The sequence below is a fragment of the Lampetra planeri genome, chromosome 15, assembly GCF_965212315.1.
Source record: "Lampetra planeri chromosome 15, kcLamPlan1.2.h2, whole genome shotgun sequence".
Classification (NCBI taxonomy): domain Eukaryota; kingdom Metazoa; phylum Chordata; class Hyperoartia; order Petromyzontiformes; family Petromyzontidae; genus Lampetra; species Lampetra planeri.
In genome coordinates, this window is record NC_136121.1 from 1,573,484 (window position 1) to 1,591,506 (window position 18,023).

At 45.8% G+C, this 18,023-nt stretch overlaps 1 protein-coding gene and 1 non-coding gene across 2 annotated transcripts in view; one reads left to right on the forward strand and one right to left on the reverse strand.

Moving 5' to 3' along the window:
• Positions 1-569: 569 nt before the first annotated feature.
• TRNAS-GCU (transfer RNA serine (anticodon GCU)) lies at positions 570-651 on the forward strand. Its single transcript has one exon. It is a non-coding gene; the product is annotated as a tRNA-Ser (tRNA).
• Positions 652-2,190: 1,539 nt separating this feature from the next.
• The window catches only part of LOC144722600 (neuromedin-U receptor 2-like), a 45,409-nt gene continuing 29,576 nt past the window's right edge, over positions 2,191-18,023 (reverse strand). Inside the window, exons 3-4 of the mRNA XM_078600823.1 lie at positions 6,796-6,921; positions 2,191-6,490 (exon numbers count right to left, since the gene is read on the reverse strand). Of these exons, the coding sequence (XP_078456949.1) occupies positions 6,171-6,490; positions 6,796-6,921 (446 nt within the window). The 3' untranslated portion in view covers positions 2,191-6,170. The remainder of the gene's footprint in view (positions 6,491-6,795; positions 6,922-18,023) is intronic.

Consider the following 18,023-nt stretch of genomic DNA (forward strand, 5'->3'; position numbering starts at 1 on the left):
ACGCTATTAAAGTGAAAGATGTTGAGGCCCAATGAGGATCTATTTAGGTCAGTTTGCACAGAGCTGTCTTCTGTTTAACAGCCTCAGGCACTGATGTGGCAGCAGGGAAGCAGGGCTATGCAAGACTGATGATGTGTCATACAGCCTCGGCTACACATTCAGCTCTGAGCTGGTGCACGGCCCTCGTTCTAGCAGCCATGGAGCACTCGGCATCTCAGCGAGTTTGAATTCTCACAATTAGGGGTCATAAGTTGATTTCAGATTCCATTTAGTCTAATTTTAAATCCTTTATATTAAGTTCACTTGCTTGCGCGCTTACGACCGTGCAAATCTTTCGGTCGTTTTTTAACCCACTTCCCGTGATCCAATCGAGCTGACATTTTCCACACAGACTCGTTGTGCGTGGCAATTTATTTTCGTGAAATTTTTTTCCAACATTTTACACTTTTTAGGAAAAAATAATGGTATGACTGTGTGTGTGTGGGGGGGGGGGAGTCTGTTTGTATGTATGTGCGTGCAAGTCTTCATTCTGGTTCTGGTTGTATGTGCTTGCGTGTGTGAGTGCATGAGACGAGGTGGCCGAGTGGTTAAGGTGATGGACTGCTAATCCATTGTGCTCTGCACGCGTGGGTTCGAATCCCCCCTTCGTCGCGATTAAAAAAAAAAATCCTTTATATTAAGTTCACTTGCTTGCTTGCGCGCTTACGACCGTGCAAATCTTTCGGTCGTTTTTTTACCCACTTCCCGTGATCCAATCGAGCTGACATTTTGCACACAGACTCGTTGTGCGTGACAATTAATTTTCGTGAAAATGTTTTTCCAAAATTTTACACTTTTTAGAAAAAAGAAATTATATGTAATTACCAATTGCTTAATGGTGGGAGGCAATCATCTGACCCATAGGTGGCAGCCATCTCAAGCCAGAGGACGAGAGGACTCTAGCCGCCACGCATATAAAGGATTTATAGTGAAAAACTTTGTTTTTACAGGTTAATTTTTTACCGTCTTGCGTTCCAACTAAAAAAAAAGAATTCGTTTTCATGCACCAACACTTGCATAAACGATATATTTTCAAGGTCACAATTCGATGCCCGTATTGTATCGTCCGTTTGAAGAAGCAATTCCTAATTTTGTGTCCACTCGCACCTCCGATTAGCACTGTTGGCTATGTACGGTGTGAAAGATGTTTAACATACATACATGTTATACCACCACACGGTTTTCCATCTGTATGTATGTTGAACCTCTTTTGTACCGTACGTAGCCAACCATACTAATCGAAGTTGCAGGAGAAGGACAGCACACGATGTCGTGCTGCATCTCGTGTATGCACGGCATATTTAAGCGCTGGTATAGTGTAAGATGTACCACCATCCAGTGTCGTAGGCTGGTCGCCATGGGGCCTGGTACTAGAAATGAAAAGAGGCTCCCTGTTCAATTTCCCTCCCTTTCTGGCCTGTGGGATCCTAGTGCCGTTGCACCGTCTGCACACTCAATGCCTATCCCACTGATCACGGTGTTGGCTTGAATATCCGTGAATACGATGGTGGTGGCATAGCGGTTAGCGCGCTGCGCTATGAATCCGGCGATCCGGGTTTGATTCCCGCTCACGGTCGACACCAGTGACGATTATCTGAACAGGTCTTGGGCATCCCCTAGGTCGACTCGGCCTTAAATGAGTATCTGGTGCAGTGTGTCAATACTGGGAAGACCAAAGCGGTCGGGCGTGGTGCTGGCCACCCACCCTCTCGTGTGCAGTGCCGGCCTTCAGAAGTGCTCGCTAACAGCACTTAAGGCTATATGGGGGATTTTGTTTCCGTCTTTTTGGTGTTGAAGGCATGAGGTTGCGAAGGCTGTGAGGTGCCAATCGTTCGTGCAGCAGTTGATTGATGGTCCACCAATAATACATTGCGTCTTCTCAAATATTCCAAGCAATCTTGCATTAAATTGTCCAAACATCCCCAATGCCTATCCCGCCATGAAACATAATCCTGAGACTTGGGACTTACCAGGCTAAATCATTGACAACAGTACAGAAAGAGCACTTAATTTGGACATAACCCACCTCTGAGGATAACAATGACATATAATTGAAATAAAATAAAATGTATTTTAATTCTTTTTACTACGTGACTTTACCGAAAAACCCCAAGAATATGAATCCTTGCAGTCATGAAAGCTTCAAATCTAGAACTTATAATGTATATGTTTATTGGCATGTGATGAACAAATGTGATACAGCATGACGAAGCAGATGGCTAAGGAAGTGACTGTGTTCTCCCCGTGGTCACGTGGATTTTTCTCCGGGTCCTCTGGGTTTTCCCCTCCACATTTAGAATCAATGCGCATTTAAAGTAGTTGGTTGCTATAAATTCCCACGTGACAAGCCACTTTCGTTGAGCTATCATTTGTGGCCAGGTCGCTTCTGAAAAAAAGATACTAGATAGCTCAGTGGGCCTTACCTGGTACAATATATATTTTTAAATGTTTAGGTAAGTTAGACTGGACTGTCTGAAGGGACCAGGGCCAGTACTGATATCACTCGCTACTCGTGGTATAGCCATAGCCGGGAGTCGAACTCGAGTGGTTGAGATCAGTGGCCCGTGCGCAAGCCGCTGCACCATCGCTCTTCCTCACATTGGGAAAATACGTACTGCACATAAAATACACACGCCTCAAACTTTACTCACAATAGGCACAATTACAAAATAACAATCAATAACGACATAAATAATTTACAAAAGCGATGCAAGTTTCATTGGATTGGATGCCATGAATGTGAATATCATCACATTAAATTACTCTGACCAGTCCGATTACAGTATAGCTACAAACGCAACACGTGATATCCCATATGGCTGAGTCTTGGATGTAAATATTCGAACGCTTTCATTTGTGAAGTTGCCTCAATTAGCAACACGCGCAATAACAAAGTGAACTCGCTGCCCGGCGCGTACAGTCGCCGTGGCTGTTGGTGGAAATGGATTCAACACTATTGCGCATCCAGCCACCACTTATCTCGTTCCCGTTGCACAACGGGGACAAAGGTTCAGGGGTTCGTGATGCCAGACATCGTGCAACCCCATCTGAATTGTGGTGCGTTCATTCGTGGGCCGGCACCTGCGCAGCCCAGCGTGGGTGGCACGAAAGCAGAGGTGCCCCACCTCCCCGCCGGAAAGCCAAGTTCACCAGAAAGCCACCGGTAAAGCCACCGAAAAGCCATGTTCAAATACCACTCACGGGTCAACTCGGTCATCTCGCCACGGCGGAAATTCTCAAACTTGTTTAGCCCGAGGACCATCCAGCCGATGCAAACATTTCCGTGGACCGCACAGCGCCCCCACCCCTGGTGACAAAACGCATTCATATCTCTCTCTAAATGGACTCCTCCACTTACGAGCACTCGACTTACGAACTTTCAGAGATACGTATGCCCAGTTACCCGTTTGGACCGAGAGTCGTAAGTTCAACCACCGCGCAACAGATGGTGGTGGTGGCATCTACATATGCAGAACGTGAAGAACCAGTGACATCTACATTTACAGGACATGATACAACTTTTAAAGCCATTCCCTCGTGTTTCGTGTACATGCCGTACCACATGCTTGGAATCGACAGTAGTAGAGTTGGACACGAGAACGAATCGACTTACGAACAGACCTCTGAAACTTAACTCGTTCGTAAGTGGAGGAGTCCCTGTAATACAAAATGATTAATATTACCGCAACATAAAAACATGTTTTTTTTTTTTACGCAGCTATAAGGTTTTTTAAGGGGGAGGAGGGGGGGCATTTATATATCAGGGTTAGGGTAGTTTAATCAGGGTAGTTTAACGAACTTTTTTTTTTAACCAAATATAAGTAAAATATTAATTCATGTCAGAAACAAAAGGTATAATAGACGTCATTATTGCCCGGATCACGGGCCCCGCGGACCACCTCGAGGAGTGTCCCGGATCACCGACCGGGGGTACCAGGGAACCACACTCCTGAGAGCCACTGCTCCAGGGTGCACAACAACAAAAAAGTCAGACTTGGCCGTGTTGATTAGTGTTAATGAGTCCCTGCTATAGTAATGTAGATTGTCCACCATTAGTTCAAAGCCAGCGATGGTCAGTGCTGCCCATTGCTTCTTTGACTCGAGACACTGCAGCTGTGATAAACAAAACAACACGGCGAATTGGGCCAGTGGGTTCCTCTGGCACAACCGTCACGTTCCCCTCTGATTTCGGTGGCGTAACCAAGTGTCCGTTCGTCACCCCCCTCTCGAGCAACAATGTTTGCATGTCACTCTCCCCGTGGTTGCGTGAATTTATTTCTCCGGGTCCTCCGGGTTTTCCCTTCACATTTATAAACATGCATTGAGATTATTGAGATAAATTTGCTGCTAGAAATGTCCAAATGATAAGCCACTGTGTTGAGCTACAATTTGTGGCCTGGTCACTTCTGAAAAAGAAGTTCATACCTCTGATCGTTGCCTGATAGGATGGGGATGGTTTAGTTTTATTTGTGTTTGGGTGATTTGTTTACCTTTCTTGTACTCTGCACTGCTATCGTGTTTTTGTTTAGAGCTCATCGGATTCCTCCAGTACTAATACATATTCTAAATCTGTGCTTAAAGGACAATAACAACAATATTTTGGGTTATTCAGTGGTCAACACAATTCCAACGTTGACTTTCGTCCCAAGAGTACAACAGCTGACAAAGTCACGCCAACACACAAAGACAAATAGCAGTTGAGTTGGCTGCTGGCCGAGTGAGCGATCGTGCGCTCACGGTGACGGGCTAAGCGCTGATTTGAGAACGACAGATTGAAACTTAACTTTCACACGTAAACAGTTCCCCCCAACTAATTTAAAACAAGAGTACTCATACATCTCGGGTGAAGGAATTCGTCGTCATTGTGGGCACATGTAATTGTTCTCTTGCTGGTGGCCTTGTGTTGCTTTGACGTTCGCGTGATGCCCTACCGGTCTGTTTAATTGCTGCATCGCAGGAGGTTGTATGACAAAGACTGCGTGTCCACATTTAGAGTGAGCACAGCGAACTAGCGTGTGCAATACCCGACAGTCAAGAATTAGAAATGCAAATGATGTTATAGATAGTCCGGATAATGGCCTTACACCGTTACATTAATTTGCCGCTGTGGTGTACTGGTGAGCAAAACTGGACTTGCAAGACGGGGGTCAACGGTGAAACGATTGGAGCAGGTTTCTTGAAGCTCCCCTGCCTCTGACGACTTGGCATTATGAATCGGTACTCTGCAGTTGTTCGATCGGCAGGTCACATGTGTTGGGGTATAGTTTGGGTTGCTCTCACCAATTTAAAGCTGTGATGTTAACTACCTCGCCTAGTATGCAGAAGGTCGGGGGTTCGATCTCGACCCTGACGCCTGCTGTATATTTGGGGTTTGCATGTTCTCCCCGTGGTGGTGTGGGTTTTTTTCTCCGGGTCCTCCGGTTTTTCCCTCCACATTTAGAAACATGCATTGAGATTATGTAGATTATTGTGCTAGCATAAATGTCCAAATGATAAGCCACTTTGTTGAGCTATCATTTATGATCAGGTTGCTTTAGAAACACAAGTTAATACCTCAGTGGGGTTTGCCTGGTAGGATGGGGATGGTTTAGTTGTATGTGATTTGGTGATTTGTTTACCTTTCTTGTACTTTGCACTACGATCATATGTTTGTATTGTGTGTTGTTGTAACGTTCTTACCCCGTGCCCCTTCTGGACATCTGTGAAAACGAGCTTTATAGCTCATTGGATTCCTCGGGTATAAATACATATTCTGATTCTAATTCTGCAAGAGGTAGGTCAAATATCCTCTATCGGAGGCCTTTCCATCAGTAGTGGCATGCCAGTGCAGGGCTGCACTTTTCCCGTTTACTTTTACCATGGTAATAATTTAGGACGTCAAACACCACTGTCTTTCATGCACCTCCAAATATACAGCAGGCATCAGGGTCGGGATCGAACCCACGCACTTCTGCATACCAGGCATGTATCATAGTGCCACAGTATTGCATTTCAACCGTTAAGAAAAGCACTCAAATATGTTTGTTAGAACCCCGAAAAATCCGACACTGGGGCTGCAGCCTCTAAAAGGCCCCGCTGCATCAATCCGGGCCTCCTGAGCTTCTCGGTGGCTTACAGCCGGCAGTTCCTCTTCACAGGCAGATGTGATGGATGCTCTCCCTCGTCACCGGTAGTGTGGCCGTCCGCGCGGCGGTTCCTGCGGCGTTGGCCTGCGCCGGGAGCAGCGGCGCGGGGCAGCCCAGGTCGACGAGCTCGCCCAGATTGAGCGTCTGGCCGCTGAGCGCCGTCAGGCTGTGGCGGTTCACCAGCGACAGCTTGGCAGGACTGGAGCCCAGCGAGGTGCTCCGGCTGAGCTGGCGGAAGAGCAGCTCGCGGAAGGCGGCGCGGAAGCGCGTCGAGAGCAGGTTGTAGATGATCGGGTTGACGGCGGAGCTCAGGTAAAATAGGACGCCTGCAGGGGAGAAACGACGCGGTGGTTTTGCAGTCAGGGGTGAAAGTAAGAAATATAAACAGCCATTCCCACCTCCCATGTAGCAGCCTACACAGGACTGTTGGGGCAAGTGCTGTCTATCAACGTAATTATTTCAAGCGACTCTGATATTCAGTTACATAGCTTGTCCGTCGCATAATTTTTGCATTCACTTGACTCATACAACTATAATATCTGCTTTGGGCCCCCTTGAGAAAGAGACATTTCGGTCTCAATGCATTGTTGCCCACGTTCGAGTCGGGGCTGCGTCCGCACTCGCACTGCACCTGCCATGATGTGCACAGTGTTGAACACGAGCGCCAGGGTCTCGGTCCACTTGGTGACGAAGCTGTAGAAGAGACGGTCGACGTGGAACGGAGCCCAGCACAGCCCAAACACCAGCACCAGCACGACTGCTCACGCACACAGCATGGAGTGCAGCACTCATCATCCCATTACTGCAAACAGCAACGTAGCTTCACCGCACACGCTCTGGCTATGCTCGACTTCCTGCTCGACTTTCTGCTCGACTTCCTGCCCCAGAGGATTGCTTTGCAATACGGAATCTGGTGGGGAAGAGGTCTGGGTTTAAAAAAATGCAGGTTTATCGGATTATCTGATTTTTCAGGACGATTTAGGATATTTTCTGGTTTTCTGATCATTGGCATAATGTATCAATGAAAATTTATTTAATATATTCATCAATTGTGCAATAATTATGTACCAATGTCTCTGTAAAATGTCTTTCTGCTAACGATAGTGACGTCACCCAATGTCACCTAACACCACTTTTGGCGTGAAAAGCGCAAACGTTTCTACGGATCATTCCGAAAACAAAAATCTATTTCCATTCATACATAATATAACATATCCAGGCCTGATTTCAGATTTGCTTTGCATTAATCTCCAAACCAGTGGACGCCCTTTCAGACATCCACTGATGAGAGATGGAGCGATGGGATGGCTCCCACTTCGGTTATTATTCTTGCCCCATCGTCCCTTCTTAGCGACGTGTCCTACCCAAGCCCACGAACTTTTTCTAAACGGTTTGGATGACGTCGGCAACCTGCGTATGTCCCCTAATCCGCGTTTTTCCCATTCCTGTCTCAGTGTCATTCTCAGCGTGCATATATCCATGCTTGCCATCCCTGCAGACCCCTTTAATTGCTTCCTTTCTCTCCTCCCCTTGATCGCTTCCTCGAAATGTTCCCCAACACTTGTCCGTGTGTAAGTCTCACTATGGGACATTACACTTGTGCCACTGTGGTGGTGCATTACCCACGTATGTACATATGTTGAACTTCTTTCACATCGTATGCAAAATATGAATATGTTTTACCCTTTGTGACAATGAAACAGAAGGTGTTAAGATGTTCAAACACCAAATAGAAACCTGTTGCAAGGAATCGTGTCTGAATGAACCACACATACTTGTGGTGAGCATGCAAACAAACATGCTCTGATAATTATTTATGCATTGTCATTGAAACTGATTGGCCTGCACCAGAGACAGCCTTCTTCATGGCCTAGTCTCACCAGTGTCAGACCAAAGAACGCACCGTACGTAGCCAACAGTACAGAACGTGTACGTTGTTGTTGTGGCTAAATAGTCCAGCGGTTAGCAGCACCAACTACCTTTGCTACTAAGGCACACGGTGCTAAGCTAGTTTGCATAGAGCCAGTTTTGTGGGGCTGTTATAAAGGCACCGTCATTTTGACGACACTTAGCCGAATGTCATTTAAGAATCCATAAATAATATTGTTCGCAGTTAGATTAAGGAAACGTAATTATAGCAGCCCGTGAAGGTCATTGCGAACGTGTCACAAACTCAGTTGCTACATTTACAAAAATCACCCGCAAAATTAAATACTGTATTCCCAAATGCACGGAGACATTCTGAAAAGGCAATGCCGCGCATGCAGTGCGGATATAATATTGGGAAGGAGCCTCCGATTCGACTTTACCTTGATGCCAAAATTATATTTGTGGTCAAGGGTGGATGGAATGATCCAGGACACAGCTGTCCTCGTAAAATATGTATTCTTATTCATATTCAACTCGGTATTTTTTCATTATAATCCAACCGTCTGAGGACTAGGTTAAGGGAAAAGTTTAATCTCGGACTAAAGCATGAGTGGCGTATGCAGAATGAGGGCAGCGTATATTTCCTTGTAACCTTGAAACGAGAGGACTCTTTCTGCAATGCAATCAATGGGGAAATAAGAATAGCATTGTCTGTGATGAATTAATCCTCCCCCTGAAGATGACAATCATAGCAATAATAACATAATTAATTCAAAACTTTTACCAAGCCACTGCTGGATGAAGGCCTCCTCCTGCTGTGTGACGTGTGGGCATGTTTGACCATGCTTCACCACACCAATCAGTGTGGGCTGGGTGAAGGGGCAGCATGGGACTGGCTCAGATGTCAATCGCCACTTATGTTAGCAGTGGCACAGAAACAAACCGTGCCACTCCGCTCAACCCGCTGCAGATGGCACAGATATATTACTATGTGGTACTGTATGAGGAATTGCTTCATGTGATGAGGCAACGTTGACCACAATTTCAAGTGAGAACATTATACAAACTGGGTTGTAAGCCTATATTTGTATACAAAGGTTTAGGGGCATTAATCTCTAAACTGAAATTGGAACCTGCCTTACCATGTAATTGCCAATCAGATGTGTAATGTGTGCCACGTTGCCTAATCAGGAGGGCTGACGGTTGGGGTGAAAAGAGTTGCGCTGGTGTTCGACCACTCAGAGTCCTGGCTGTTAGGTATTTCAGCTTTTTATTACTCCCCGAGCTGACATCGACCATCCCAGGCAGAGGAGTTACAACCGTGGAGCAGGCTATCACAAAAAAAACATCAACTGAATAGAATCAATACAAGATCAGCCACACACATCCACTGACACCTAAGGTCCCTACCGCTTCCCCGAGACACACACGGAAGCTTTTGGGGGGTAAAGGGGGGTCGTCCACCTCCCCTACGCAACTCTGCTTCAGAGTTCCCGCGTTCCTCCTCCAGAGGTTTTCCCCCTCCCCTATGCAACTCTGCTTCACAAATTCGGGCTCTCCTTTAATAGGGCTGCGCAGCCTATTGTTCGGTCCCTGTGCCAATCCCGAGAGAGGTCCGTCTATAAATAGCCTACGTTTCGCTAGACCTGGTTGGCGTGTTCTCCCCCAAAACCCGTTCCCACACCGGCCTGACCACACTCTCTCCAGCTCACGGGGAAGGCTTCACGCACTACGCCACAATGTGTTAGATCACAGCAACACTTGCTTTGAGGTATTCCATTAAAATATACATCAATGTTGAGATTGGACCCTGGGTAAGGAAAGCATTACTCTATGTCATATTATATATGTTCTTGCCAGGGGACATTTGTAGGCAAATGGACACTCGGGACATTCTCTCACTTCATGGATTTAAACACACACACACACACACCCTGCGAAAGTGAATAAAACATAGAAAATTACTGTCGCAATTTTTATGGTACCAGCTGAAAAGTGCGCAAAGAAGCACGGAGGGATGCATGCTTTGATTTATACTGAGAGACAAACAAGCGGAAATGTGGACCAGTGAAACAATCGGGGACATCACCTTGACGGAAGTAAGCCTTAGAAGAAGGAACATCAGACCCAGACTCACTTCGGGAAGGATTTTTGTTGTTTTCCTTTTTCATAGACGCAATACGTTCACAACGCAAACATGGACGAGGGGAATACAGGTCACGAGCGCGCAATAAACACCGGAACGATACTCCCACGGAGAAGGAAGGCGACTGGAGGCACTTGGGGCTCACTGACCTACCACCATAGGGGTAACGTTCACGAGCAGCAGATTTGTAAGGGAAGGGGAGAGGAGGGAAGAAAGGGAGGGAGGGGGGTAATGTAAGCAAACAAAACCACTTCGGGAAGGATTTAAAATGGCTGTGATTGAGCCAAAGTGTTATCATTATGACAAGGAACATAAGGAAACGAGTGTCCAAATCTAAGAAGCCATATACTTGACTTAAAGCTTTCGTGACTGCGGGACTTTACCGAAAGACCCAAAGAGTAAGCCATATAATGTATATAATAAGATCATGGAATGCAACAATGTTTGAGATGACAATGATTGCAGGCTAAGTTTAAAGAGCAAATGCAAGGCATGAGACGGACTCTTCGATAGCACTGATTTTTGGCATGAAAAGATGACGGGAGATTCTATAAAAAACGTATAAACACTCATTAATTGGCTGTACCATCTTAATATATAGAGGACTACAGAGTTTGGACAATCGTTGATAGCGTGGCCCATGGCCTGGCTGCCATCCAAGCTCAGCTGTGGTTCCTCAACGATTGTGAGATGCAATCTGCATGAGTTAAACCAAATGTAACTAAACATTATTATGATTATTTTTTTTTTAAATAGGGAATAGGATAGAATGTACCCTACAGTTGGCAGATGTATTAGGAAGAGAAGCTCAACGAATATAAGTGGATTATTCTCCAGGTCCTCCGGTTTTCCCCTCCACATTTATAAACATGCAGTTAGAGTATTTGGCTGCTAGAAATGTCCACACGACGATAAGCCACGTCGGTGGCCAGGCCACTCTTGAAAAAGAGCTATACTGCTCAGTGGGCCTTACCTGGTTAAAAAACAAAAACTGTTGAATAGTTTATAATTTCAGGTAATGTTGCTTGTGGTCTTCTTGTGCAGGCATTCGGTCAGACAGTAGAAAAAAGAGAGAACATATTCGGATCATTCAGAGGCCATTGCAGCTGTGTGCATGTTTATTAAGGCAGCTACATCCAGCAGAGCTCTTGGGGCGTTTAAGTCCACTTGTGTCACCAGCATTACCACGGGGATGGATGGTGGTTCGTGCCCTGTGTTATCAACTAATATTACATTATTTTAAAAGCTAAACTATTTTTAGTTTACGCGGTAAGGCCCACTGAGCTACATAGCTCTTTTCAACGAAGTGATTTATCACGTGGAAATGTATAGCAGCCGCATACTCTAAATGCATGTTGATTCTAAATGTAGAGGGAAAACCCAAAGGACCCGGAAAAAAATCCACGCGACCTCGGGGAGAGAGAAAGACAAGCGAACAACAAATACGTCGGCGTCAGTCGGGGTCGAACCCACAGCCTCCTGTATACCAGGCGAGGTAGTTCACATCTTGCCACCGTTATGAACTCGCCCGCCTCCGTGTGATTCCCAGCCAAGGCTTGATGTAAGTACTGGCGGATTTGAACAGGTCCTAGGCAGCCAGCTGCCTCCACCAACCCGCAAAAACCAGTTAGACCATACTTCACCATGCTGGTCATTGCGGGTTGGTGGGGGCAGCGAGCGATCCCCACCCGCCCCAACCCCCACGACTTAAACGGCGTGCGTTGGGAGGCCTTCGCCCAGAAGATCGACAAAAAGGCTGTGTTCGTTTCACGCATGAGCGCCACGCTCGATATCTGCGCAAAATGCCCCCGCGATGCAAAGCCGCACCTGCGCATCTCATCCTGGACGTTCTCCATCGCAGCATCGTCTTCGCAAGTTTCGTTTCCATGTGCGGGTTATTTTTCATGGCCACCAAGCAGCTACTTGGCTTGTGCTGTTGCTCTGGAGACCGGGAGATCGACGATCGATGTTCGGTCGCCGCGTTGATGTAAAATTAAGAACTCTCCAGTATAGCGATGCAATACCCCGATCCACAAACACGAAGAAGATATCACCACTGCGATACACTACTCCGCTACTGCTCCTGCCCGCAGTTATCTGCCTTTACCACCACCTGAATGTGAAATTGTAGTCGTTGCTCTGCATCTACAGCAGCAGCCGTACAAAAGAAGTTGTAGAAGCAGCTACTTTCCCAGCAGCACTCTCTGTGTCTTCTGCGTGTGCCGGAGCATCTGTTCCACTTAAGTAGAACACTCCGACAACACAATGCCTGCACATCGGGGAACGCTGTAAATAATTACTCTTTACAAGTAATTGTGTTTGCATAGTAAACAAAACAAAGAAATATTACTAATTCTGCCATCATTGTGTAAACAGGTGCTCTAACGAATGGCACGACGGAGTGCTTCGCTGTCCATTCAGATATTGGCTATTTGTTGGTACCTGAATATCATCAGGATTCGTGAATTAAGCAACATGCATTGCGATACATTTTGCTTTCATTCACTCGCTCTCCTTGCTGCTTATGGGAGTAACGCAGCTAATTAACATCGATTTCGTTGCAAACGCAATTGTGAAAGCAACTTGCTGCGTGCGATTGAAATTTGTTCAATAAAGCTCTAAAATGTGCTACCGAAACGGAACACGTTACATTTGTGCACGAGTAGAATTTTATTTTAGAAAAAAATAAAAACATTTTCAAACATCCGATGAAACCTCGTAAGGACTTTGAGGGACCCCCCCTCTTTGAGACATTCACGAGGTGTGACGCCATTTTATTTGAGGAGGAGGAGACAAGTCACGAGGTGTGACGCCATTTTCTCTTAGAGCCCTGCGTGTGTTCCCGATTGCCCCAAGATAGCATGTAGTGTTTATGCAATTTGTACTTTTTTATTCACTTGCTTAGCTTTCCTGTACTTTGCACTTCTCTCGTGTTTTTGTATTGTTTGTTGCTGTAACTCTAACTCGCCACTACTAGACAGCTGTAAAAAAAAGAGATGCATAAGTTATCGAATTCTTCCAGTCGAAATAAAGATTTGGATAGAGATTCTAATGTAAGCAGAGAACACCTATGCATACAGAGGATAAAAAAAACCCAGCAAAGCCATGCACTGCAGCCAAGCAGCAACCTACTTTCTGTTCTGCCCTGCATGCCACGAGTTTATATACATGTCAAGTCAAAAGTACGGCTCATTGTTTTAAGTTAATTTTTTCCCTGCGTTGTATTAAATGTGCACTTTACTAATGTTCTGAACAAACCGGGACCACTTGCAACATGCTGTGCATGGAGACACGTTTTTATTTACTGAATTATTACATCCATAATGTCCATTTCAATGGAAGGCGTTTCACAACCTTCACTTCTATTGATGTCTGTGCATTAATATATACGCAACCTTCAACTTGCGTGACTTCATCCTCGCATACATCGTGTATACCGTCGATGAATTATTGACGACCACGACGCTTGTTCAATTTCCTTCCTTTATAAAGACCAGAATCCATTCATGTAGGAATATTTTTGCAAGAAAGATTCGGGGGGAATCGAAGCAGCCTCCTTTATTGCTCCATTCATTTTAGTTTATCTTGGAGAGAGACGAGCCACAGACTTGGCCGCAATGTATATCCCACGTCACTTTCTCTCTACCTCTATCGCCTTCTCGACCAGAATCCTTCCCCAATAATATTTTACCCAAGTGCAAGTATGCAGGAGGTCGTGGGTTCGATACCGACCCTGATGCCTGCTATATATTTGGAGTTTGCATATTCTCCCTGTGGTCGCATGGATTTTTATCCGGGTCCTCCGTGTTTTTCCTCCATATCTACTACAATAATAATAATTTATAAAGCGCCCTTTAAAAATATTCTCAGGGTGCTGACAATAGTTCTCAGACACATGCGTTTCGAGTATTTGGTTTCTATACATTTTCACTTCGTTGAGCAATTATTTGCGGTCAGGTCACTTCAGAAAAATAGCTATATAGCTCAGTGAGCCTTAGCTGGTAAAATAAAAAGTTTAGTTGAATTAAATAAGTAATATAAAAAAAATTTAAACACGCTTTAATGAAATATACCGTACTCGTAATGGCAGAACTCCACGACTCCAGGAAGTGGCCACAAAGCTTGCCATAACGTAAGGGGCCGTGGTGATTTACAGCCAACGTCAGTTGAGCGTGGACAATTACACCCAAGCCGAAACATAATATATAAAAAATAATGTTTAAAATTTTTATTTTTTATGATAGAAGTTTGCAGTCGATAGCACATTGGGAAGTGGGTTAAAATTAAGTTACAAGATTTGAGGATACGACAACAACAACAGACAGAGTGAGTTAAATAAAAGCGTGTAAAATAGTTTTAGTTTAGTTTTACAACAATGTTGAATTGATAATTTGTGCAGTGAGAACTGAATCTTAATATTAAGTGATGTATTCATATTTGGGTACATATGTAGTGCTCGGACCGACACGACAGCTTTTTGTCTTTCCTTGGTTCTTTATTCAATTATATACAGTGAGGGAAAAAAGTATTTGATCCCCTGCTGATTTTGTGCGTTTGTCCACTGACAAAGAAATGATCATTCTATACTTTTAATGGTAAGTTCATTTGAACAGTGAGAGACAGAATAACAATACAAAAATCCAGAAAAACGCGTGTCAAAAATGTTATAAATTGATTTGAATTTAATGAGGGAAATAAGTATTTGACCCCCTCTCAATCAGAAAGAGTTCTGGCTCCCAGGTGTCTTTTATACAGGTGTATGACTTGAAATATCACGCGCCACGCGTTCTATTGCTAGGAAAGCGAGCAGAGTACAGTGGGAGCATCTGAGGACACGGTTGTTGTTGTCGTGGCATTAAGGGGGGGGGGGGTCGTTAAGAGACGCGACAGGTGTTAGGGGTGACTGAGGACGCAGGCCGGTGATTGGTCAGAAGGGTGAGTGGCTAATGACCGGCGCCGGCCTGGCGGCAATAACATGGTCACGTGAGGCTGGGGGCGAGTAGCAAAGCGGGGGACGAGATAATTGATTGGGACTGATTGGTGCGGTGATGAAGGGGACAGCGTAACAGAGAGACGGGAGTCTTGGTTGGGATTGGAGCTGGAGTGGTTGGTGCCCAGGAGAGAGATGGAGCAGCAGTGAGCAGGAATAGATACGATAAGGATAGAGAGAACACAGTGTACGGTTAGCAGTGGATAGAGAGACCGCAGTGTACGGTAGCAGTGGATAGAGAGAACACAGTGTACGGTAGGAACGGAGAGACATGGAGTGTTGTTAATGGCGGGTCGTGCATTGGAGTGAACGGAGAGACCCGGAGCGATGATGAGGAGGAGGTGTGAACTCTACTCGTGAATAAACGAGACGAGAAAGACAACGAGAGTACGAGTCCTACACAGGTAATGAGCTGAGATTAGGAGCACACTCTTAAAGGGAGTGCTCCTAATCTCAGCTTGTTACCTGTATAAAAGACACCTGTTCACAGAAGCAATCAATCAGATTCCAAACTCTCCACCATGGCCAAGACCAAAGAGCTCTCCAAGAATGTCAGGGACAAGATTGTAGACCTACACAAGGCTGGAATGGGCTATAAGACCATCGCCAAGCAGCTTGGTGAGAAGGTGACAACAGTTGGTGCGATTATTCGGAAATGGAAGAAACACAAAAGAACTGTCAATCTCCCTCGTCCTGGGGCTTCATGCAAGATCTCACCTCGTGGAGTTGCAATGATCATGAGAACGGTGATGAATCAGCCCAGAACTACACAGGAGGATCTTGTCAATGATCTCAAGGCAGCTGGGACCATAGTCACCAAGAAAACAGTTGGTAACAGACTACACCGTGAAGGACTGAAATCCTGCAGCGCCCGCAAGGTCCCCCTGCTCAAGAAAGCACATATACATGCCCGTCTGAAGTTTGCCAATGCACATCTGAATGATTCAGAGGACAACTGGGTGAAAGTGTTGTGGTCAGATGAGACCAAAATGGAGCTCTTTGGCATCAACTCAACTTGCCGTGTTTGGAAGAGGATGAATGCTGCCTATAACCCCAAGAACACCATCCCCACCGTTAAACATGGAGGTGGAAACATTATGCTTTGGGGGTGTTTTTCTGCTAAGGGGACAGGACAACTTCACCGTATCAAAGGGACAATGGATGGGGCCATGTACCGTCAAATCTTGGGTGAGAACCTCCTTCCCTCAGCCAGGGCATTGAAAATGGGTCGTGGATGGGTATTCCAGCATGACAATAACCCAAACCACACGGTCAAGGCAACAAAGGAGTGGCTCAAGAAGAAGCACATTAAGGTCCTGGAGTGGCCTAGCCAGTCTCCAGACCTTAATCCCATAGAACATCTGTGGAGGGAGCTGAAGGTTCGAGTTGCCAAAACGTCAGCCTCGAAACCTTAATGACTTGGAGAAGATCTGCAAGAGGAGTGGGACGAAATCTCTCCTGAGATGTATGCAAACCTGGTGGCCAACTACAAGAAACGTCTGACCTCTGTGATTGCCAACAAGGGTTTTGCCACCAAGTACTAAGTCATGTTGTGCAGAGGGGTCAAATACTTATTTCCCTCATTAAAATGCAAATCAATTTATAACATTTTTGACATGCGTTCTTCTGGATTTTGTTGTTGTTATTCTGTCTCTCACTGTTCAAAATAAACCTACCATTAAAATTATAGACTGATCATTTCTTTGTCAGTGGGAAAACGTACAAAATCAGCAGGGGATAAAATACTTTTTTCCCTCACTGTAGTTCCACATTTCTCCCGTCAACACCGCTCAATGTTCCTCCGTACATTCCAACCCACAACTCTCCGTCAACATCACTCAATGTTCCTCCGCTCGCTTGCTGCACACCGCTGGCCTCGCTCGCTCCCTTCTGCTCCTCCGTCGACTCTCCTCTCCGCTCTCTCTCTCCAGCTCGGCTGCTCTTTATCAACTCCGTCGTCACACTCCGTCGTAACTCTCCGTCGTCACTCTCCGTTGTCTCTCTCTCCACTGATGCTTCCGTTACTATGCTGGACTCACTATCCACTGCTACCCTACGCTGTACTCACTCTATCCGCTGCTCCGTCTCTCCATCCGTTCGTCTCTCGTCCCAGGCACCAACAACTCCCGTTTCACTCCACCATCTCACACTTTATCCCCGAACCAATTATCCCTAATTAATTAGGTCATCCCCCGCGACGCCACTTGCCCCCAGCCCCCGGTGCCACGTCGTGTTGTTATTCCAGACACGCCGGCGCCAATCTCAGATAACAGCCCCTTTCGTCCAATCAATGCCCTGCGTCCTCAATTACCCCCGGCCACCTACGTCCCCCTTAATTATCACGCCACCTTAATTTGTACAACAACAACGGCTAGCCAATCAGCGCCCTATGTCCTCGTTCGCCCTCACTGTCCGCCACGTGCGCGCATACCGACCCAGCGCGTGATGCGTGTCTCAAGCACTACAGATATAAATGAACATCTCATTGGACAGCAGTATATAATGCATAATTTTTTTGCTAGTGAAGACGTCGGTTGTCCAAATTACCAATTGGACTTACAGCACAGAATTTGAAAAGGGAAGCGTTTCTGAAATCTCCCACCGCCTCTCTTTACATAGCAGTATAAATTGGCTCACCACAGTTAGTGGTGGAGTAAAGTGTGGGTACTCCCACCTCTCCCAAGACATCTAAACAGCATGGAAGGGTCAGCCAAATACAGCAATACCCCGACTTACGTCGGGGATGCGTTCCTGAAAGGTGCGACGACAAATATCGAGACGACGTCAATCAAAGCTATTTACAGGGTAGGTTTTTGAGGCAAAGGCTGAGAGGCGACGGATAACGAGAAAGGAC